At 42.2% G+C, this 24,566-nt stretch overlaps 1 protein-coding gene and 1 pseudogene across 2 annotated transcripts in view; both read left to right on the top strand.

The window, feature by feature from the left end:
• ZDHHC17 (zinc finger DHHC-type palmitoyltransferase 17) overlaps positions 1-24,566 on the top strand; it is a 63,428-nt gene that overhangs the window by 3,270 nt on the left and 35,592 nt on the right. For both annotated transcript variants that reach the window (XM_066633857.1, XM_066633858.1), the window contains exons 2-5: positions 13,667-13,770; positions 18,682-18,804; positions 20,752-20,829; positions 21,982-22,126. In XM_066633857.1, coding sequence (XP_066489954.1) covers positions 13,667-13,770; positions 18,682-18,804; positions 20,752-20,829; positions 21,982-22,126 — 450 coding nt within the window. The remainder of the gene's footprint in view (positions 1-13,666; positions 13,771-18,681; positions 18,805-20,751; positions 20,830-21,981; positions 22,127-24,566) is intronic.
• Positions 107-226, top strand: LOC136657883 (5S ribosomal RNA; annotated as a pseudogene).

Raw genomic sequence — 24,566 nt, 5'->3', positions numbered from 1 at the left:
CCGCCTTTTTGCCCAACAGGCACACAAGGTGGCTTACAAACAATTTAAAATACAACATTAAAAACAATCATTAAAACAATTTACAATAATTAAAAATCTAAAAACAAACAGCAGCAACTGTTACCCTGCACATGCCTGATCTTGTCTGATCTCAGAAGCTAAGCAGGGTCAGGCCTGGTTAGTACTTGGATGGGAGACCGCCTGGGAATACCGGGTGCTGTAGGCTTATACCATAGTCTTTCGAGACTGAAGGTTGCCAGCCATATCAAAAACAAACAAACCCGGTGGATTCTCGTATAAAAAGCAAGAAGCTAGAACACCAGCCAGCCTGTCAATAATTAAAAGCTTTTTGAAATAAAAAGGTCTTCAGTCCATGCCAAAATGTTAGCAACGAGGGAGCAGTTCTCAATTCTAAGGGGAGGGTATTCCACAGTTTGGGGGCCACCACCGAGAAGGCCCTCTTCCTGGCCGCTGCCCCTCTCACATCTCTTAGTGGCGGCACAGTCAAAAGGGGCCCCCCAGATGATCTAAGAGCACGGGCAGGATTGTAGGGAAGGAGGCGGTCCCTCAAATACCCCGGACCCGAGCCATAAAGGGCTTTAAAAGTCAAAACTAGCACCTTGAATTGGGCCCGGAACAGAACCGGCAGCCAGTGTAGCCGCTGGAGCAGTGGCTTGACAGAGTCAAACCGACGTGCCCCAGCAACCACACGAGCAGCCGCGTTCTGTACTAGTTGTAATTTCCGGACCGTCTTCAAAGGCAGCCCCACGTAGAGCGCATTGTAATAATCTAATCTAGATGTCAATAGGACATGGGTTACTGTGGCCAGGTCCGCGCAGCTCAGGTACGGTCGCAGCTGGCAAATCAGCCGAAGCTGAGCGAAGGCTCCCCTGGCCACCGCCGCCACCTGGGACTCCAGGAGCAGCTGTGGGTCCAGGAGAACCCCCAAGCTGCGGACCTGCTCCTTCAGAGGGAGTGCAACCCCATTCAGAGCCGGACGATAGTCCAGTACCCGAGCTGTGGATTTCTGAACCAAGAGCACCTCTGTCTTATCCGGATTTGATTTCAGCTTGTTCGCCCACATCCAGACCCTAACCGCCTCCAGACAGCAATCCAGGACCCCAACCGCCTCCTCAGAATCAGGGGGAAAGGAGAGATAAAGCTGGGTGTCATCAACATACTGATGGCAACCCACTCCAAACCCCCGGATGACCTCTCCCAGCGGCTTCATGTAGATGTTAAAAAGCATGGGGGATAAGATGGAACCCTGCGGCACTCCAAACCTAAGAGGTCGGGGTGCTGAACAGGCGTCCCCCAGCACCATCTTCTGGGATCTGTCAGCCAGGAAGGAGCGGAACCACTTCAAAACAGTACCTCCAAGCCCCAACCCTGCCAGCCGACCCAAAAGGGACACCATGGTCGATGGTGTCAAAAGCCGCCGAGAGGTCCAGCAGGACTAACAGGGTTGCACTCCCCTTGTCCATCCCCCGGCGAAGATCATCCACCAAGGTGACCAAGGCAGTCTCTGTCCTGAACCCCGCCCTGAAGCCAGATTGGAATGGGTCCTGATTATCCGTTTCCTCCAGTACCCTCTGAAGCTGGGATGCTACCACCCGCTCAATCACCTTGCCCAGGAATGGGATATTCGAGACCGGCCGAAAGTGATTTAAATTAATGGGATCCAGGGAGGGCTTCTTCAGGAGGGGGCGAACCATCGCCTGCTTCAAGGCAGGCGGGAGCACCCCGTCCCTCAGAGATGAGTTCACCACCCTCCCCGTCCACTCGGCCAGCCCTTCCCAGGCAGCCCTAATTAGCCATGCTGGGCACAGGTTGAGCGGGCAAGCAGGAGGTCTCACACTCCAGAGAATCCTGTCCACAGCCTCAGGCTCTACAAGCTGAAAAGAATCCCAAATAGCAGGATAGACAGGTGCCCCGGGGACATCACTAGACATGCCCATAGCGGCGTCCAAGTCATGCCGAATCTGATCAGCCTTCTCTGCAAAATGTTTTGCGAACTCGTCACAGCGAGCCTTTGTGTGCTCCTCCCCACCAGTAGGGGGGGCCAGATGTAAAAGGCTACGGACCACATGAAAGAGCTCAGCTGGACGGTTCTCTGCAGATACAATGGTGGCAGAGAGGTGCGCCCTTTTAGCTGCCTCCACCGCCTTAGAATATGCTCTCAACTGGGCCCTAGCCCGTGTACGGTCAGATTCGGTACGAGTCTCTATATACCATTTGCAGGATCCAGCTGGTGTGCCACTTTGGGAAAAGGGTAATGAACTAGATGGGCATTTGGCCTTAACTAGCAGGGTTGTGTTTTGGATACCTTACTTGTTTCCCAACTGCATGCTGATTTTCTTTTGTAAAACCCTTTTTTCTCTATTGGAGTGTTATTCAGAGGATCATATGTTTCTTGCTGTTTTTTTTAAATCTTTACTTTCCTGTCTGAGAGCAGCTAGCCCCATCCATTTCTGTGTAGTGGGGGCAGCAACTATCTATCACAGTGGTTCTCAAACATTTAGTGCCAGGACCCACTTTTTAGAAAGACAGTCTGTTAAGACCCATCAGAAGTGTTGTCATGACTGGAAGTGACAACATCAAGCAGGAAATTTTTAACAATTCTAGGCTGAAATCCTACCCACACTTACCCAGGAGTAAGTCCCATTTACTATCATTGTTAAAAGAATATACAAAGTAGCTTGTTAAAAGTACAGGTCTGTAACATTTTCCGAAATGCAGTCATATCCCATGGTAGCATTAAGTCTAATGTATTAAAAATAAAACATTGAAATGAATGGGGACTCACCTGAAATTGGTTCACGACCCACCTAGTGGGTCCTGACTCACAGTTTGAGAAACACTGATCTATCAGATTGAATTGTGCTAATATAGCACTAGCTGAGGGAGCACATGAGTGTCTTTTAAAGACCCTTGACTTGCATACAACACAATCCTACGCATGTGTGCTCAGAAGCGAGCCTCATTAAATCCAGTGGGACTTATCTTATCCCCTAAAGGGAGTGTAGAAGATTGCAGCCTTAGAAGCTTTCTTTATTTTAGTCATCATAGTATATTACATAGGGCTCTTATAGTTATTTGTAAAATGAAAAAGAGGTCGGCAGTAACTGAAAACTTATTTAAAGTTTATTTATGAAAGTTTCTGTTAATAAAACGTGTCCCAAGTATTTGGGCTTTTTTGAGCAGCTAGAATATTTCTCATAGATAATATTTTAAATATTAGTTTCAGACCGTATCTTACATTTGGTCATATTTATCTTCTTTTTTAAGTTTCCTCTGTGAAAATTGTGCAGGTGAAGTTTTACAGTAACAAAGTTATTGTGGAAACAAAATAGTGCCGGAATTCTTTAGCATTCTGCAAATCTATATATTTGGTCTTTTAAAAATATAATACTGATACAGGTGTCCCGATCCCCCCCCCCCGTATCTGCGGATCCAGTATCACAGTTTCATTTATCCGCAGATCTGTGGGAATCCTCCTGCTCCCCCCACACCCATTACCTATGTTTTTCTTTAGCATTGATGGAAGCATGGGTGTTACTTGTAAGAAAAGAACATTCTTGCTTAACTGGAGATGCAGGCAGCCAGCTAGAAGGAGACCAGGCAACCAGCATCCAGCAATCAGCTAGAGGGAGACTAGCAGGAAGCAGGACAATTCCTGCTATTCAACTTTCCAGTGTCAATGCAGCTCTGCCAAGCAATTGTTGAACAGTAGGGGAAGGGATGGAGGTGCTGTACTCAGTTTTCTAACTTTAAAGAAAGTTTATTGCAGGTCTGAAGGGAAAAGCTGTTGCACCACAGAGTGACTCCTTGCTTGTTCTGTCCCCCTCCCCCCCCATTCCCACACACATTTGGGGCATAAGGCACAATACCCTCAAGCACTTCTACCTTTATTCCAGCTGCATTCCAGCTGTATTAAAGGGAAGGACTAGTCAGGGTGATTGTGTGTTAGGGTGGTGCTGTGTTTGTTTATTTAAACTGCCAACAAAAGAACAATTTGAATATAGAATGAACTGTAGAACTATTTGTGGATGCAGTTGGTTGGGCTTGTGTTCTCATACTGACATAGTGCCATTTCGTGGTGAAGAGAAATACAAATTTAGCAACTACTGTTTGTCACTGAAAGATGTAGCCTCTTTCCTTTTATGATTTTCACACTGTTAAAATTAGTCTTCTGTGTAAAAAAAGTTACACAAGATGCATTTAAAAGTTCTCTGGTCTGAGTTTGACACTGAACATTAATTAATCGTTGTATTAAGCTTATTTGATTTTTAACAATTATATGAAAATGGAAATTAGGGAAAATTAAGATACTGAGGAATCGGGAGAGAAGGAGGAAATGCAATTGAAAGTGTGAGAAATTCATTTAAAGAAGCAGCAGGCATTACACAGCTGTTTTGTACTGAAAATTCCCTGTTGTAATTTTTTAGATCAAAATGAAGCTTTAAAAAAATATGGTAGAACAGCAGTTCCCAAAGTGATGGGCCGTGACCCACCACAGGAACCGGAAACAAGTCATTTTCCCTTAAGGGGAGCAGCCCTGCTTTAATGTCAGCAATGGCACTGCAGCAAGCAGCTTCATCACTACCAAGGAGCTTGTTCGTTACCTGAGGGGAAGAGCTGGCCTCTTTCAGGCTTCTGGAGGCTTGCATCTCCTGATGTCTTTGCTGATCTGAGGTAAGGGCTGTTTACTCAGCCACTGAAGACATCGGAGGGAGCTGCCAGCCTCCAGGAGCCTGCAAGAGACCAGCTCTATCCTCAGGTAACAAACAAGCCCCTTGATTGCGACAGGGTTGTGAAAACTGCAGCACCATTGCGGCCCCCCTCTGTGCCCACATAAATACTTTCCTGATTCCCAATTCCCTTGTAGGGCAGGAAAACCGTTGATTAGTTTGAATAAGCTTTTTATAGTTTGTAATTCTGGGTCTAGGCTGAGACTTCAGACACTATTAAGTGTGGTTCATTCCCTTTATATCTGTATGTCTTAATGAGATTTTATTGTAAGTTTGTGCGAAGTGCAGCTTCTATCATTGGAAGCATGAATGCCAAAGACTTTCCACATGGGTAGAATGAGCCTTCAACAACAGCTTTGTGCTGGGTGCAAACTTTGAATACAGTGTGCTGTTTTCTAGTTTGTTCCTCTGTCTTGATCTTTTTTGAAATATGATATGAATATATGATGTGAAATCAACATTTCCTTTAGGTAAGAGGCAGGCTGTGAGAGTTAGCAGATGCAGACAATCTGTATCTTTTTCTGTCTTATATTTGCAGAGTAGTGGCAGAGCCTTAGAGCCCAATCCTATCCAACTTTCCAGCACAGATGCAGCCACAGTGGGACTCGAAGGTAAGGGAACAAACATTCCCTTATCTTGAGGAGGCCTCTGTGACTGCCTCCCCACCACAGGATGCAGCGCATGCCCCATTGGCGCGGCTACACTGGCACTGGAAGACTGAATAGGATTGGGCCCTTAGTGGGCAATGAAAATAGAGTGAGATTGCAAAGGGTGGAAGAGACCATCATGGCAGGAATACAGGAGAATAAAGAATGTTGTCTCTGCAGTCCTCAGGGTGATAGTTCTCACCTACAGTACTTCCACTGAGAGCATGGCACTTGACTGCAGTGTGCCCTTGTGGCATAAGTAATTGACACTTTAGTCTTTCTCATAAATTTTTGTGCTTTTCTGAAGTGCAGAATTAAGGCATGAGGCTAGAGAGTTTTATAGGCAGTGCAAACTTGAGTGGCTGTTATTTTCTTACCAGTATGAATGCCTTAAATTTGTTTATGAGCCTGGATTATTTTGAGAAGTATTCCAAATAGCAGTGAATGAGGTTAACTAATTTATGGAAGTTAAACCCCTATCTTTCTGTATCTACAGTATGTCTGGCATCTTTTAACCAATGAAAGGAAGGAAAGGGGGAATGTCAAGCTCTGAATGATGCATTGATGCAGATGCTAATAAGTTTTCATGTTGGACTTGCCATTCAATCATACAAAAATAATCAAATTCCACTATCAGCTAAAGTATGGCAGTGAAGCCTTACTTAAAGTTTAATCACTGAGGGTGGGAAAAGCACCTTTGGAACAGTGAAGACGAGGCACATGACAGCGACTTCAAAGCCATGGAATGGACTTCTTGTGCAAATAGTATGTACTTTATTGCTAACATCTTGGAATAAATATGAAATCTTTTTATTCGATTGGGCACTTAAGGAAGATTCGTGATGTTATTTAGACATATTGCTGTTTTTTTAAAAATTAAGCATGTTATAATGAAATAGTTATTAGAATTTCCATTATTGAATTGGAAATTCAATAATGAGCGGGTGGTGGAAATTGGATTGGATGGTGGTGAATTATTGAATTGGAAATTTAAGAATTGAGCGGGTGGCGGCGGCCCAACTCCAGAGGGTCTTGGATGAAGCAGATTATCTGGATCCTTTTCAATCTGGTTTCAGGCTGGGCTTTGGGACGGAAACTGCCTTGGTCGCCTTGATGGATGACCTACGCCGGGAACTGGACAGGGGGAGTGTGTCCCTGTTGGTCCTGCTGGACCTCTCGGCGGCTTTCGATACCATCGACCATGGTATCCTTCTGGGCCGATTGGCCGAGTTGGGAGTTGCAGGCACTGTTTTGCGGTGGTTCTGCTCCTACTTGGAGGGTCGGTTCCAGATGGTGGTGCTGGGGGATGCCTGTTCGACACCCTGGCCTCTGAAGTGCGGGGAAGTGTGAAGACATTGAGGTTAGATTGTAACGCGCTTTATGTAGGGCTGCCCCTGAAGATGGTTCGGAAACTGCAATTAGTGCAGAATGCGGTGGCCCACGTGGTCACTGGAGCTAGGCGGTTTGACTCGGTCGGTCCGCTTCTCCGGGGACTACACTGGCTGCCCATTCGTTTCCGGGCCCAATTCAAGGTGCTGGTTTTGACCTTTAAAGCCCTATACTGCTATGGGCCGGGCTATCTTAGAGATCGCCTACTCCCGTACAATCCGGCTTGTCCTCTCAGGTCATCAGAGAAGGCCGTTTTACAAGTGCCGCCGCCCAAGGAGGTTCGTGGGGCGGCGGCAAGAAATAGGGCCGTCTCAGTAGTGGCACCAACGTTGTGGAACTCCCTTCCCCTTGACGAGAATGGCTCCCTCTCGAGTTTTTTCGGTGAGGCCTGAAGACCCTGTTCTTTAAACAAGCATTCTGATTCTATGGCCTTCTTAACTTTTTTATACATCTTTTAGTTTCTGTTTATGGGCTGGATTCCTCTATGACTTGCTGTTTTATGCTGTTTTTATTCTGACTTTATTCTGACTACTGTTTTTATGGCCTCTGTTAATGTGTTTTTAATATGTTTTTATCTTGTTAAATCATGCTTTTAAAACTGTTTTTATATGTTGTGAGCCGCCCTGGGTCCCTTTTAGGGAGAAGGGCGGGATACAAATAAAGTTGTTTATTATCATCATCATCATCATGTTCTGCATTGGAAACTGGTGAGTTTGGCTTGTCAGACAATCATTAGCCTCCCTGCACAAAATGCCATTCATTGCCATATAATCTGAATAGCTTCATCGTAATCCATCCTTTCTAGTCATTGTTTTAACATTATGCGTTAGACTGCATTCCACTAAATGTGGTAGATTTCACAATGGTGAGTTCTTGCAGCAAAAATAACAGCAGGTTAGATCCAGAGGTGCACTTACGCATGTGAAAGGTATCTTCTGCTTACAGAAGCATAGACTTACACTTCAAGCTAGAGCAGGGGTGCCCAAACCCCGGCCCTGGGGCCACTTGCAGCCCTCGAAGCCTCTCAATGCGGCCCTCAGGGAGCCCCCAGTCTCCAATGAGCCTCTGGCCCTCTGGAGATTTGTCGGCGCCCACACTGGCCCGACACAACTGCTCTCAGTGCGAGGGCAACTGTTTGACGTCTCACGTGAGCTGTGGATGAGGGTTCCTCCACTGCTTCTTGTTTCACATCTGTGATGCAGTAGCAGCAGCAAAGGAAAGGCCAGCCTTGCTTTGTGCAAGGTCTTTTATAGGCCTTGAGCTACTACAAGACCTTCATTCATTTATATAAATTCCATCCTTAATATATTCATTTATGTAAACTTATGTAAATTTATTCTAATTTTAAATGTAAATTAGTTCTTTTTTTCTCCCTGGCCCCCGACACAGTGTCAGAGAGACCATGTGGCCCTCCTGCCAAAAACTTTGGACACCCCTGTGCTAGAGCATTGCATGTTAAAAAGTTGAAACTAAACTCAAAGATGTTCTGTGTGTAGGTTGTTTCCTAGGTGGAAGCATGAAACTACTTTAGAATTTACCAATGCGACTGCACAATTTCTTGGGCATGTGGTAGCTGTATTGATAGATGTTGTCATTTTGGACACAGTTCAGAATGTCCTGTGGCACCTTAAGCCATTTCTGCCCAATGTTGCATATATGCAACAGGGATCAAATGTGTACACCTGTGGGCTGGGAAGAAATGAGTTAAAGACGAACGTATTTATTGTGCCATGCACTTTCATGAGGTCTAGCCCTCTTTGTCAAATACATTGTTTTTATTTTTTATAAAGAGCATGACACTTTACAAAGAATTAGAAGGTAGTTTCCTGTCCCAAGGTGCAGTCTTCAGACTTGCAGTCTAAAATTGATCTTACAGTTGAATTGTGTATGGATACAGACATGGAAAAAATGGGAAATCAATTTCATTCTTAAGATCGCGCAGCACATCATCAACCTTCATCTACCAGCTTTGGAGGACATCTATACACAATTAGATATATACAATATAGATATTGGCAAAGTGTTATTGACATAGTGTTATTGGCATAGTGTTATAGATATTGACACTTTGCCAACAGTCTGAGGCTAAGAGGCAAAGAAGGAAGGCCCATAGCCAGGGAGACAGACCAGGGACAGACTGCACTTGCTCCCGGTGTGGAAGGGATTGTCACTCCCGGATTGGCCTTTTCAGCCACACTAGACGCTGTGCCAGAACCACCTTTCAGAGCGCGATACCATAGTCTTTCGAGACTGAAGGTTGCCAATACATACATAATATAGATATTAGACAATATATACTTCTGCTGTCTGCAGAAGTCACATAGTATTCTGAGAGACCCCTTCCATCCGGCTCATAAGTTCTTTGAACTGTTGCCTTCGGGTAGACGATACCGAACTATTAGAGCATGCACCACATGATTCCTGAACAGTTTTTATCCCACAGTCATAATTAAGTTGAATAAGGCGATATAGTTGTTACCATGCTCCTGGGCATTATGGTCTGTTAAACTGTTTTTATATTATGATACATGTTGTATAGAATGTGTGGGTGAGTGTGTAGAGTGTGATTGTTGGAATTGTATATATTTATGCTTGTATCTCAAAGGTGCATAAATTTCGTTGTGCTATAGCACGACAATAAAGTTACTACTACTACTACTACTACTACTACTACTACTACTACTACTACTGTTGCTCCTAGTCCCCTTCCCTACTTGCTCTATGGCTGCTTCATTGTATTCTCTTGTCCTTTCTTCATTGACATCTCAGAAGCCTGATGTGGGGCATGGAATAGGGAACCAAACTGGGCCAACACCAGCTCTGAGGACCTGCATCTAGACAGGTGGAGGGGAGAACATACTGCTTTTCCACCCACAACTGACTTGGATTGCTTTATGATCAGGGATAACATTCTCGGTCCCTGTTGGAAGCAGTGTTAAATGAAAGTTGATAAATGAATTGAATACAATAGTTTTTCTAATCTCTCCAAGCACATTGTTTATATCTCCATACCACAGCTTAAGAGGCTGTGATGACATTTCTGTATTGTCATCTGGTGATGGATGGCTAAAATAAAGAGATAGTGGCTTGCCAAAGGTCTGTGACTGTGTTCATGGCTCAGTTGAGTTTTGAACCAGGGATTTCTAGCTCATAGGGCTTCAGCAGATGGATTAGGACCTAGAACTGGGTTACTTACCCACTCTTCTCAACTGATCCCATGTTACAGATTGAAGTTTGAATTTGATAGTTCTTGACAAGTTGAAGGCTACTGTTCTAGCTCATGCTCTTCAACCATTATGCTACTCCATGAACTTGTCATAGCGCACGCAGTGGTGCATTTATTGTTGTCTTTCTATGACAAGATTTAGGAGATTTGGTCACATTTTGATAAATATGAAAATGTTTGACTTCTTACTCTTCATCATTTTTCAAACCTGTTCTAGAATGTAAACATTTTGCCTAAAAGCTTTTTAGAATGAGCCTTAGTTTGGCTCACCATTCAGAATGCAAATGATATAGCAAATTGTTAACCACATCTAAAGATTATTGATATCATAGACACAAGCATGCTTAATTGTGTGTTGTGGTATGCTCATAGGGTAGTATTTGGTATAGTCACTATTGTTGCATGAATTCTATTTATGAATTTTATCAAATCTGTATACTATTGAAGAAATGCTACTTTAGTAAGCATAACTGATTGAAGATGTTTTATGTTCATAGATTATAACTGAAATATTGTAGTTTTTATATATATTTATGGCAAAGATACTTTGATCCTTTAAATTTACTGTTTAGGCAGAATATGTTAACAGTTCAGGATGACACTGACAGTAGAATCTGCAGCAGAGTGAAGTCAATGGAAAATCTGGCATTGATTTTAATGGATGAATATTTCAGCCTGAATGAATAAGTCTGTTAATCAGAGTGGTCCAATTCTGAACATTTTTAAAATAAGCGACAACTTATTCCATGCCAGCTGTTGATCATGTGAGCTTTATGTCCTCCAAATACAGTGTTTGGATTAAAGACTGGTCATGCATCTGTCCATTTTTTTGTTATGTAAAACCTTCAGAAGCATATTGGAGCCATTCCGGAAACTGGCTCAGTGACACATTTGGCCAAAATGACTTACCAGAAGCCTCCAAAGGCCTCTTCCAGGTCCTACTGGGTCCATAATCTACTCCAGTGGTCTCTGCAGCCCGCAGAGGCCAATAGAGTGGTTTTTGGGCCCGGCACCACCTGGAAGAGGCTTTTGGAGGCTCCTGGTAAGTCATTCTGGCCTGTAGTGTTGAGACCCACCACAGAGGACGAGGTGGATTGTGGCTCTGGAAAGTTTAGGAACTGTTGCCCTAGAAGACTCCTAAAAATACTAAGACTGCCTCTTAATCAGTAGTTAAATGGCTAACTTTTACTAAATAGTTGCTCCTCATTTTCTTTCAGTTTGAAACTCAATGTTTAATGTTAGAAACACAATGTCATTGTATTTGGTTTACCAATTTTTTGGTTTCCAGTGTTGTGTTTACTCAACTTCTGCAATGAGTGCTTTACTGTACAAATTCAGCCTATTTATACACGGATTTTTTTATACATGGATTTGACTCAACACGAATGGCCATTGCAAATGAGAAGAAATGTGCTGATCCCTACAGGAGGGGAAAAATGCATCCCTTTAAAATCAGTTTAAAAAACTGATCAGTCCTTTGACAATACCCTCGTTAATGAGAGAGAGAGGGGGGGCAGCTGGCTGACAGTCCATCAATCTTCTCTCCAGGCGACCCCTCCCTTCCCCCTGAGCACATGAAAGAAAAGTGATCACTTTGCATTGGTGAAGGGAGGGGCTAAGTACCTTTCTAAGCCCTTGGAGGACTGATTGATGGATTGTCTTCTTAATGACTCTTATTTTCAATCACAAAGGTCGGCAAGGCTGTTTTTAAATCACAGGAGCAAAGAGACTTTGTTTTTTAAGTTGATTTGCTATAGTTGTTTTTTTTGCCATCCATGTGAGTGCTTGGAGTGGAACCCAGCGAATAATGAGGCTCAACCTGTTTCTTCTTTCTTCCGCAATTGAGCAGTATCTATGTAGTAGAATTTGTTTCTTTGTTCCACATGTTCTTATGTTTGTTCTTTTTTAAAATTACTGTTTGTTTAGGTTTCACATGCATTTGCAACTTTAATATAGTTAGTTATGTGTTTTGCCCACCAAAATAAATTTGCAAGCTCAGTAAGACTGCTTTGACATTCATCCATTTTTTACTTTGGTCCATGCTCTCTCTGGTCCCTGACCAAATAAAAGTGCAAGATATTGCTATATCAATTTTCCATGTCATGTGTAGTTGGGCTATCAATGGTGCAGTGCATATTAGCTTCTGATACTTCTCGCATCCTCCTTGCTCAAAGAGATGCTTCAAAAGCAGTGTCTACTTTGCATGCAGCTACTTTGCTAAGCAGGTCTGTGTGGATGGGTGACTTCCAGGGAACCCTGCATATGTCTCTTGAGTTCCAGGATTAAGGAAGCATGAAATGTAAATGTTAACAAATAAGTATGTCTCCAAAAAGAGTTTTGATCTGTAGTCTAGTATCTGGATGTACGGTTTGCTGGAAAAGACACGCTCAGAAAATGAGTAGGTTGAAGTTATAGTGAATAAACACCTGACCATGGTTGCTTACACAGTTTATCCTTAAGCAAGTTGTGTGAGTACAAGCCTCCTTCCTACTGAAGCTCCCACCTTTCTGTTATGGGGACCTCAGCAGTGGCATGGGATGTGACACCGGGGGCTGCAGAGGGAGGGGGATAAAAGGAAGTCCCAAGGAGAATTGCCAGCAGACAGGCTCCACCTGGGGTGATCTCTAAACTGGTTATTCCTCCCTCCTTATTTTTTCCTTATTTTACTTTTGCCTGCTCCTTCTAGTTTGTGATAGCTGACGCTTTAGTCTCAGTAGAAATCTTGTTGGGAAGAGTCACTACTGGAACAAATGAAGTCCTCTCAGTACTATGGAACAATAGTGGATTGTATCGTCCTTGGTCCTTTAGAGTCCCCTGAAAACTGGTATGGATGGGTTTTGAAGGAAAGATTCATTGCAGTGTTTGCCGTATCCTTAGGATACAGATTTGGAACTATTCATTTAGCACATGCACTGTGTGCACTGTTTTTTACTTCGTCAGCTAAATTGGAGCACTTGTTACTTTGCTTTAGATGGCTTTCCCAGGAGTTGGTTATTATCTATAGTGGAGATTTAAACTGAGAGCAGTTTGCCAAATATTTTATCTGTTGTGCACCTTCTCTAAATTAACAAACAGTAGCACAAACTGGATTATCCCAGAGCCGTGCATAAGGGAAGCAGTGGTTATTACTCTTATATGAATTGTTCCAATTTTATTGTCTAAGCTTTCCCTAAATTAGTTTTGCTATATCTGCCTTGTGAAATGACAACACTTATATCCATACTGAGAAATGTTGGTTGTGGTTCCCAGTTTTCCTTTATGTAGTCAGCTTACCTTCCAATAAACCTTACAACCTTGTCACAATGCAAGGATTCTGTTTCTGCCACTTGACTGTGTTTTCTTTTCCTTATTATTAGAAGCACTTTAAAATAGTGACCCTAATTTCACATTCAGTTTGTTTCTTAGGGGATTGTAACTGCTAAATCAAAACTATTTTCTGTCAGTTATCAATACTTGCAGATTGTTTCTATACTCTCTCTCTCCCCATGCCTAGTCATTGCTATAACTTTTAAAAACTTAATGCTTGAAGTTGAAAAACTGTACTGAAGTCAACATGAAATGGCTGAAATCATAGAGTAAAATGTGATTTTTTTTTTGAAGAAGTTTTAAAAGAAAACTGGATGCAATAGCCTAACAGAGCTTCTCTTTTGTAGGAAATCAAGCCCCAAGCTCATTATAACCATGGATACAACGAGTCTCTTGGGCGCAAAAGCCACATTGATGATTATAACACATGGGATATCGTCAAAGCTACACAGTAAGTGGATTTCCATATCGTTGTCATATGGAAAACAGTTACACGGAAAGCAGTGATTTTTATGACTTAGAGATTTTGAGGGATGCAACAATTCAGACTGATGATTTCTTGAAACATTTGGAAGAAAGTTCACTCTTTCAGAAACTCGTTTCAGTCTTGAGGTTGGTGATTTCAAATTAAAGTGTGATATATTAACATTATTAAAATAATAAAAACTCTACAAAATTAGGAAGAGGGTTACTTCCAATGGGTAGTATAAGATTTTGAAGAACAATGTTGCACTGTTTTCCTCTTCTGTGCCTGTTTAGTCTGCTTGTACAGCATAAATTAACCCATGTGCAATCTTATGCATATCTACTCAGAAGTAAGCCCCATTGAGTTCAGTGGGATTTGTTTCTAGGTAAGGGTGCATAGGATTCCAGCCTTAGGCAGTAATAGCATAATAGCCCCATAACACTGCTTCTGGAAACGCGGCACCTGGAAACACGGCACCTGGAACCGGCACGGCACCACGGCACCACGGCACCTGGAAACACGGCACCTGGAAAAGACAGCATCCCTGCTGAAGTCCTAAAATGCTGCAAAGAGATCATCGTCACTGAGCTGCATGAAATCCTCTGTCTCTGCTGGAGAGAAGGTGGAGTACCTCAAGACATGAGGGATGCAAACATCATCACGCTGTACAAGAACAAAGGTGACAGGGGTGACTGCAACAACTACCGCGGCATCTCTCTCCTTAGCGTTGTAGGAAAGCTGTTTGCCCGAGTTGTACTAAAGAGGCTCCAGGTACTTGCAGAGAGCGTCTATCCAGAATCGCAGTGTGGATTCCGAGCCAACAGGTCCACCACTGATATGGTATTCTCCCTTAGACAACTGCAGGAGAAATGCAGGGAACAACGACAGCCACTCTTTATAGCCTTCTTAGATCTCACAAAGGCTTTCGACCTGGTCAGCAGAGACGGCCTCTTCAAGATTCTCCCCAAGATTGGATGTCCACCCAGGCTCCTCAGCATCATCAGATCCTTCCACAAGGACATGAAGGGCACTGTTGTCTTCGATGGCTCCACATCAGACCCTTTTGACATCCGAAGCGGAGTGAAGCAGGGCTGTGTTCTTGCACCAACCTTGTTTGGGATTTTCTTCGCTGTCCTGCTGAAGCAGGCCTTTGGAACTGCAACAGAAGGCATCTATCTCCGGACCAGATCAGACGGAAAGCTCTTCAACCTCTCCAGACTGAGAGCAAAATCCAAAGTCCAGCTGAAATGTCTGCGTGACTTCCTCTTTGCCGACGATGCAGCTGTCACTACCCACTCTGCCAAAGATCTCCAGCAGCTCATGGATCGTTTTAGCAAGGCCTGCCAAGATTTTGGACTGACAATCAGCCTTAAGAAAACACAGGTCATGGTTCAGGATGTGGACTCACCTCCCTGCATTACAATCTCTGAGCATGAACTGGAGGTTGTCCATGACTTTGTGTACCTTGGCTCAACGATCTCCGACACTCATTCTCTCGATGCCGAGCTAAACAGGCGCATCGGTAAAGCAGCTACCACGTTTTCCAGACTCACAAAGAGAGTCTGGGCCAACAAGAAGCTGACGGAACATACCAAGATCCAGGTCTACAGAGCTTGCGTCCTGAGTACACTTCTGTACTGCAGCGAGTCATGGACTCTTTGCTCACAACAGGAGAGGAAACTGAGCGCTTTCCACATGCGCTGCCTCCGACGCATCCTCGGCATCACCTGGCAGGACAAAGTTCCAAACAACACAGTCCTGGAACGTGCTGGAATCCCTAGCATGTATTCACTGCTGAAACAGAGACGCCTGCGTTGGCTTGGTCATGTCGTGAGAATGGATGATGGCCGGATCCCAAAGGATCTCCTCTATGGAGAACTCGTGCAAGGAAAGCGCCCTACAGGTAGACCACAGCTGCGATACAAGGACATCTGCAAGAGGGATCTGAAGGCCTTAGGGATGGACCTCAACAAGTGGGAAACCCTGGCCTCTGAGCGGCCCGCTTGGAGGCAGGCTGTGCAGCATGGCCTTTCCCAGTTTGAAGAGACACTTTGCCAACAGTCTGAGGCTAAGAGGCAAAGAAGGAAGGCCCATAGCCAGGGAGACAGACCAGGGACAGACTGCACTTGCTCCCGGTGTGGAAGGGATTGTCACTCCCGGATTGGCCTTTTCAGCCACACTAGACGCTGTGCCAGAACCACCTTTCAGAGCGCGATACCATAGTCTTTCGAGACTGAAGGTTGCCAATACAACACTGCTTCTTTCAGTGCTGTTTCCTTACTGCAAGTTTTGGTGTGAACGACAGCAGTAGTAGAGTGAAATCAGTGCTTTCAGGGTAACATTCAGTTTCCTGCCTCGTTGTCAATTATCTATTTATTTAATTTAAGGTAGCTTCACTTTTCCATCCCAAAAGACAGCTCAAAGCAGTGTCTCCTATAGTGCTATTTCACACACTTCTTGACTTTCAGGAGCATTACTTCTGTGGTATTACTATAATGATTACTTCAAACTAATTACATTGTGTAACAAAATTTTAAGTGTTTTGTTTTTCCCTGAATATTTCAATGTTTTTTTATTTATTTTGGTCTGAGAATTAAAAAAATGCTGCTATTTTTGGCATAGCATCAATAGCCACAATTTATGCTGTGCAGTTGTATGATGCAACATATATTACAGTGCATGAGAATAGCAGTGTTTGGGACTGCAGTAAGTCTTTGCGGGGTGGAAAGATGGCAGCATCGTGATCCCCAGGATCGTGCCACTGGCAGGGTCATAAAGGTTTTTTTGCGTGTGGAAGTGAGCACCAGAAATGCGTGGAAAGTGGTTTCTGATGGCAATTTTTAGCTTTTTTACAGGCTTGGGGAGTCCTGTGGACCCCCCCCCCCCGGAGGCCGGTGCTCACTTCTGTAGTTAAAAAAAAAAAAAAAGAATCTGCCCCTGGCAGCAGCACAGGGATCACATGACTGCCATCCCCTTCTGTTAAGGAACCAGGGACAAGTGCTTCCCTGGCTGGTGGGTCACAACCCACTAGTTTGGGAACCACTGTGTTAAGCAACAGGATAAATAAGAATGCAAAATTTAAGATAACTAAGTGTTGATTATTTTAAAAAACCCAAGATTACCATTAGAATTAGTGCCTCTGTATTGCATAAGAAACATTAAAAATTCAACATAACCTATTTTTTGTTAGTATTATGCACTGTGTGAAAAAAACACCTCCTTTTCTCTGTCCTAAATCTGCTGCCAGTCAGTTTCAATGAATGACCCTTGGTTCTACCATTGAGAGAGAAAATCTCTCTCTCTCTCTCTCTCTCTCTCTCTCTCTCTCTCTCACCATGCATAATTTTGTGAGTTGACATGTTCCCCCCAATAACTTTTTTCCAAGCTTAAAAGCTCCAATTGTCTTATTTATGTGTTTACCCCAAATCATTTTGGTTTCCCTCATTTCATACTTCATGTATATTTTGTACATTGGGTACATTAGAACACATTTCGGAGGCAATAAGAGCGCAGCTCCTGTCGCCTCTGGAGGGTCCATATCAGGCTGACCTGTGGGTTCAGGACCTGCAGGTAATCCAATCTGCAGGTCCTATATCTGTGGGTAATGACTACTGTATAGTCATTTGGATCACCTCTTCTACTTGCCTGGTGACAGTCTCAGAGAACTCTAAAACCTTTGTGAGATAGGATTTACTTTTGCTGATTCTCTTTCAGCGAGGCTTGTTCTTCTAAATGTTTCACAATTTTATCTTTAATTATACTTTCTTCCAGTTTACCCAGAACATATGTTAATTTCCTAGATTCTCCCTGGATCTCTTTTTAAATATTCCTCTGTACCAAGAAGACTGGAGGGTAATATACTATTTTGCATTGGAAAATAAGGGAAAGGCTGTTTGGTACTCAACAGAAACCTGTAAATGAGCACCACCTAATGTTTCATAGGAAAATAGCAACATCTTTTATTCCAAAGTAGTAGTGTGCTCACTCTCTCTCTCTCTCTCTCTCTCTCTCTCTCTCTCTCTCTCTCTCTCTCTCTCTCTTGACTACCTAGATAATCTTGTAATTCAATTCTTATCATTAAACATCAGTGGTTTATTATAAATGTGTTACTTTTCATTCCTCAAATTATGTAAGGTGTAAATCTGCTAATTTTATCAGTTTTTTAAGTTAGAAGCTTTTCTTTTAAGCTTTTTGTCTAAGCCGCTGCAGTGTAGAATTTGTAAAAAAAAAGACCTTATGGTAAACTGCTTTAGCAGTACTTTATGCTAAAATTTATGCTCTACATTTATGATATGTAGAGTATTGACTGAAAAATCTCCTAAATCATTCATTCTTTGAAGTACTGGTACTTTTGTTACTATGAACAATTGCATTTGATATTTCTTTAGCTGAAGGACAGAATTGCAGTTCTGAATAATTTTTATAATCTTTTGGAAACAGTCAACTATAAGAGATTTTTATCCCAAATGTAGTTAGTATTGGCAAGGAAGTCACTGATAACAGACCTGTTGAAGTGGATGGACTTAGGACCCAATCCTATCCAACTTTCCAGTGCCAATGCAGCCCCAAGGTAAGGGAAGAGACATTTCCTTATCTTGAGGAGGCCTCTGTGACTGGCTCCCCACCAAAGGATGCAGCACTCACCCTGTCAGCACGGCTGCATCAGCTCTGGAAAGTTGGATAGGATTGACCCCTTAGTCATGACTAGCTTCCTTAGTCACATCTAAGTAAGCTCAGTATGTAATGCAAGGTTTTTGCTGGTTTCATGAGATACATGTGTATCATGATTACTTTGACCTAATCTGATCAATAAATGTACTTAGTTTGATTTAAAAAAACATGTAGTTCAGTGCAGTAACTAATTGGGCTTCTCCGGCCCTCCCAATTTTCTTCAAGGTATGGAATATATGAACGGTGTCGAGAGTTGGTGGAAGCAGGTTATGACGTACGACAACCAGATAAAGAAAATGTTACACTTCTTCATTGGGCAGCAATCAACAACAGATTAGATTTAGTAAAGTAAGTGCCTATTACATTACCGAAATTAAAATTGTTGCAAATATACACTGGTGATAGAGTCCAAGTAGGATAACGTAGCAGGCACTACATAGGGTGTGTCTTACAGTAATATTTAAGTAGTTGTGGCTTTTTACACTACCTACTTCATAGATTCGTGCTACTCACTGTTATTGATTGTAAATGATAATGAAAATGAAACCTGTATTACTCATAAAGTTTAAAAGACTTTTTAAAAATAGTGTTTACTTTTTTCAAAATTCTTTGGTTTAACCTTCCCTGCAGTCAAATTTAGATCCACTTCAGATCAGTTACTGGAACAGCTGTACAGTTTTAAGTTTTCATAGTGCACCAACGATAGGTCATAATTCCTATGTCCATTCTTGGTTTTAAGTCATTTGTTAAAATTAAGTCAATTTGCATACATTCAATTATTTTTTGAGTATTATTATAGGTATTCAGTTAGCAATATTTCAGTGGTTGTGGGGAAGCTTATATAAATTTAGACTAATTACTTCACTTTGCATAAAAAAGCAAATCTGAATGTTGTTTTTGCTAAAGCACACGTCCGACATTCCAGAATATTAGAAATTGCACAACTGTCTTTCAGTGTTAAATGTACCCATTGCAAGAACTGTCTTCTATAAACAATATGAACTACTGTTAGTTTTTTTTTAAAATTTTGATTCTATTTATGGTTCCTTATGAATTTATTGTAGAGCCTTTGTGGTAGAATTTAAATAAATTCTGAAAAGTGTGGAGTTCAGAGATTTGATTTAAATACAGTCAATTCTCGTTATTTGCTTGGGTTAGGTTCCTGAAAACCCTAGTGGATAGCGAATTCACAGATAATGAACTATTGATCCTATGGGATCAGTGAGGTGAGGTAAAAGGGGCATCCTGGATGGGGAAGGGGTAACATCACGAGAATCCAGCAGAGATGCAGGATGTGCCAAAATATCTCTGAATGCTGCGGAGTCCTTCCAGAGGCTGCATGGACCTTCAAAGTGGTGCCTGCAACAAGGACAGACCTCTTTAAAATGACTGTTGGAAGCTTCCACTGGCCATTTTAACGGGGTCTGCGCTGTCACAGGTACCGTTCTGAACGTTCTTGCAGTTCTCTGCATGGCAGATAACGAGATCAGAGGTGCAGATAACAAGAGAAGGTAGCAGTTCAGCCCCTCGTGGATAAGCAGATTCACATATAAAGAGAACTGACTGTACGCATAAATCCTCTTAGATCTTGATCTATAATTTATTTGTTTGGTACTAGTTCTCATTGAACATTGCAGAACTTGTACCAGATGCTTGCGCAATGGTTTTTGGATTGTGTCCTGCCTTCTGCTCCTGATCCAACATGTGATGCAACAAATGCTTGGCTTGCATTAGTGGTGTTGATTATTGTGTTTTAAACTCCTCTTCCTCTAAAGAGCACATAGTGACATCCATAATGTCAGTTCAACCCTGCACGCCTGTTGGTTCGTTCAGTAATTCTGCAATTGGCTTAAAGTTGGCTGACTCAGCACTGCTTGCAAGTCTTTGGGTGCGTCTTTAGTTGTGGTGGTATAATCCCCACAGTGAATTCATACTCGGTTAGGTGTGGTGTTTTAATTTTTCCTTCAGACTACAGTTAATGCTAATGGCATGAGTTGTCTCCCCTGTGAAACATTTTTCACTAGGTAATTGCTATATAATAAATATTTAAGTTGTTTTAAAAGCAGTGGACCTGATTTAAAAATATCCTGCACCACTTAAAAATAAAAATCTAGTTTGTTTTATGTTTTGTTTAGCCATTATTTCAAAAGAACAAAATCATTAATGGATCTTCAGGAAGTAAAATTCATGTACTGTTATATTGATTTCCACAGAGGCTCTCAGTGTTTTACAATGCTCAATGCCAGTGTGTTCAATTGCTGCTTTACATTATTCATTCCTGTTCTCTGCCTGCAGGTACTACATATCAAAAGGTGCTATTGTTGACCAGTTGGGAGGGGACCTAAACTCCACACCACTTCATTGGGCGACAAGGTGCGGGAACACTTGGATATTTTCTTGAATTATTTTCAACTTTATATCAGTTGAAACATCTTGCTTATTAGTAATGTTTACATTCAGCAGTGTAATTAAGAGAGGTATCTTGTGTACTTTAAACACATGTAATGTGCTCATAGGAGGAAACTAATTTATGTGCTTGGATCCTTTGTATTGGCCATTGGTACAGTTCAGTGGGGAATGAAGAAAGAGATGAGGCTGAAAGGTATAACAAAACAAACTTTATTATTGGTATGATTAACAATAATAGGGAAGGGGACTAGATAAAGCACTTCAGTGTTTCTTAACCAGTCACTTTGTGGCTATGTCTTAAACATATAAGCAGTTGCTATAAAGTGAAGAAAACAGAGAATAAAAGAGATTAGGAGACAGGAAAATCTTTAGAAGGAAAGGGGGGCCTGTAGAGGTGCAAGCACAGAAGAAATATAAGAAGGGAGAAAGAGATGAATGGAAATTGTGGCTTTCCCAGAGAGATCCTGAGAAATGAGAGTTTCCTTGCTCTCAACAGCTTCTCTGGCCCTCAGAATGCCTTTTAAAGGCATATAAATGTCACTTTTGGTTTCCTGAGAAACCAGAAGTCACATTGTTTTACCCAGTACGGGCATTCTGAGGTCCGCAGAGGCCATAGGCGGTTGCACGTGGCCTCTGTGGACCACAGAATAACCGCCAGACATGACTGGAGCAGCACTGTAGTTGCGTTTGGAGGTTTTAAGGGGCCCAAATCCACAGATTTCAACATCCACGTATTTCAGGAACCATGGTAATTCTGGGAACAGAACCCTGCAGATATCGAGATCCAACCTGAAATCAATGTTCTGTAACAAAACATGAAAGTAGAGCCCAGTTCAGTCATTGTGGAGTTGATCTGCCCTGCGCTATGGAGGCTTCTTTTGCAGCACACGAGAGATTGATTTTTTCTCATTCTCCAGTTCATTTGTGTTCTGCCCGTGGGACTTCATTTGAGTTAATTTGGAGGACAAAGGGCTTTGCCAGGTGGCAGGAAATCATCTGAGAGGTTTAATTAGATGACATTTTGGTTCCTTCCAGCTGGGTGCATTTGATGATTTGTTTAAAAAAGTTAGTCAAATCCATTTTGCAAAGTTTCTGTATCTTGTGTTATTATTTTAGACAGGGTCATTTATCGATGGTTGTACAGCTAATGAAATATGGTGCAGATCCTTCATTAATTGATGGAGAAGGATGCAGTTGTATTCACTTAGCAGCCCAGTTTGGACATACCTCTATTGTTGCGTATCTAATAGCCAGGGGACAGGTATGTATGTTGTTAATTTTTGTTTTAATGCTAGGATTTGTAGAACTAGTTTTGGTAGGTTGTTCATTTAAAATAAAAATTTGTGTATTGCCAGTCATTCGTCCTACTGAGTACAAATTTGCCCTTCTCATCTATTTGGCACCTGCAGATTTGATCCAACACAGGTGCTGACCCTTTGTTGGAATTCAGGACCTCCTGGACATGACCAGAAGGGTCTTCAAGTTGTATCCAGGAGGTTTTCTGAGGTGCAGACTCCTTGAGCCTCAGAAAATCACAGAATGCCTCCTGGAGGCCTACAAAAGGCACGTCTGGTTTTCACTTAAAATTGAAAGTGCTTTTGGAGACCTACTGAGGTATGGGGAGGTTGTGCATGGCTTCCCCAGGCCTCGGAAGGCCTCCTCGACATGACCAGAAGGTCCTTCAGATCGTGTCCAGAAGGTCTTTTGAGGGCTTTCTGCATCTGCAGAAATCTGTTTCCAGAGGGGATCTGGGAATGGATCCTCTGCAGATACCAAGGACCCACTGTAATTTTAAAAAAATACTCTTTATTTGTTAGGAGAAAGGCTTTATCTCTTGAAGACGAACTCCAGTAGTTACTCTGTAACTTTCCTAAAAGCTCCCTGTTGTTCAAGGACCAAATTCTGTCAAGACATTTAATTAGCATAGAATAATTTTCTCACCTCCTATTTCAAAGATTTTACATTGTAAAACAAAGTTTATTCTCCATGTATGAAAAATATGATTTGTATTTAAAAATAAGTAAAATTGTTGTGTCATGCAAAAAGACAATAGGACTTAAAATGTTTTGAATTTTGAGGTATATTTATTCTCTTGTCTCTTGTTTTTCATATTTAAAGACTGGGTATGGTCTTTACTAAAACAAGTGAATTCTCATTGTTTTGTCTTATGCTTGTGAATCTACAGTGGTTCTGTTGTAAATCTTAAATGTCACATTCAGAATATAATCCCCCCCCCAAAAGTGTTCAAGTGAAAGTATTCTGTTAATTAATCAAAGCTTGTTTTTCCAAGATTTATTCTAAATCAGGGGTCTCCAAACCCCGGCCCCGGGGCCAGATGCAGCCCGCAGTGAGCCTCTATCCAACCCGCAGCCAGCCTCTTGTCCCCTGAAAGCCTCTGGCCCACTCAACTGAACATGTCCAGAGCTGTGGTTTGATTGCATCTGGAGGATGTTCTGAGGGCCAGAGGTGCTGAGTGAATGAGCCCACTCATTCATTTATTCATTCATCTAAGTTCCATCTCTAATTTATTTATTTAAATTTTATATTTAATTTTTTTTGGGCCCTCAGCACTGCGCCACATATTTCATGTGGCCCTCTGGTCAAAAAGTTTGGAAACCCCTGTTCTAGATGGTTGTTTACTAAATGATGTCCAACATGTATAAAATGTTCAGAGATAGTAGTTCTGACTTGCTCAACCATGGTTTAGCGGTTGAGACCAGGCCACAGGATGGCGCATTTTATTCCTCCTCCAAGGCTGACCAGAATCACTTAAGCAGAGTTCACAGTACACTTTTGATCCTGGTTTCCAATGGTTTTGGAAAAGCCCTGTTTAACCTTTCCAGTGGTCCCTGGTGGAGCCACGACAAAGCTATGGCTAAGGCAGGTAGAAGGGAATTTGCATTCCATACAGATTTTTTTTTGGGGGGGGGGGGATGAGAAATGAGCACATGATCTCACATCAACTTGTAATTTCATGATAGTTAAGTAATAGAGAGCTTTTCCTGTGTGCTGACCCACAATGGATTTTGTTCCATTTAATGGTAGCATACTTTGTAACAGAGCAGGGAAGCTGCTGTTTGCTAACTAATGCAGAGCTTAGGTTTACTTAGCATGAATTCATTGAGTGCTTAAATTAGCCAAATTTTTGCAGTAAATTCAGTTTCCATTAAAAGCTTATGTAATATTTATGTATCTTGAATGGGTTCAAGAAATCTGTATGCTGAGCAGATTCTTTCCTTTTCTTTCTAAAAGCTCCTATGATGGGGTGGTATTTATTTATTTGTTGGCTTTTGCTAAAACTGATTTTTAGTGGTAGGAAAATACACAGTCTAACTTAAACAAAGTTGTATTCCCCCCTCCCCCAGCTCTAACTCAGTATATCCCAGCCCCATAGATATAATCCCTTCCTGCATTTCACTCTTCCACCAGTTCCAATTTCTTATTTTTAAAAAATTATCAGACTTGCAATTAGCATGCACCCTGACTTTGGACTTTCATTGCCTAATGTCTGGTCAGCTTTATTTAGTGACAGCCATAATTTATTATAAATTGGGTTGACTGAGTTTTAACAGCAGGTGGTGCTGTATTACAATCTACAATTTTTCATACTCCGGCAGAGTGGAGTAGCAAGCATTCTATGGTGTGTAAGACCTTACTTAATAGATTTTAAAATTTGTTACTGCATTTGATTGCTGTACCAG

This window comes from Tiliqua scincoides, chromosome 7 (genome assembly GCF_035046505.1).
Source record: "Tiliqua scincoides isolate rTilSci1 chromosome 7, rTilSci1.hap2, whole genome shotgun sequence".
Taxonomy (NCBI): Eukaryota; Metazoa; Chordata; class Lepidosauria; order Squamata; family Scincidae; genus Tiliqua; species Tiliqua scincoides.
This window is presented reverse-complemented; position numbering and strand designations above follow the sequence as displayed.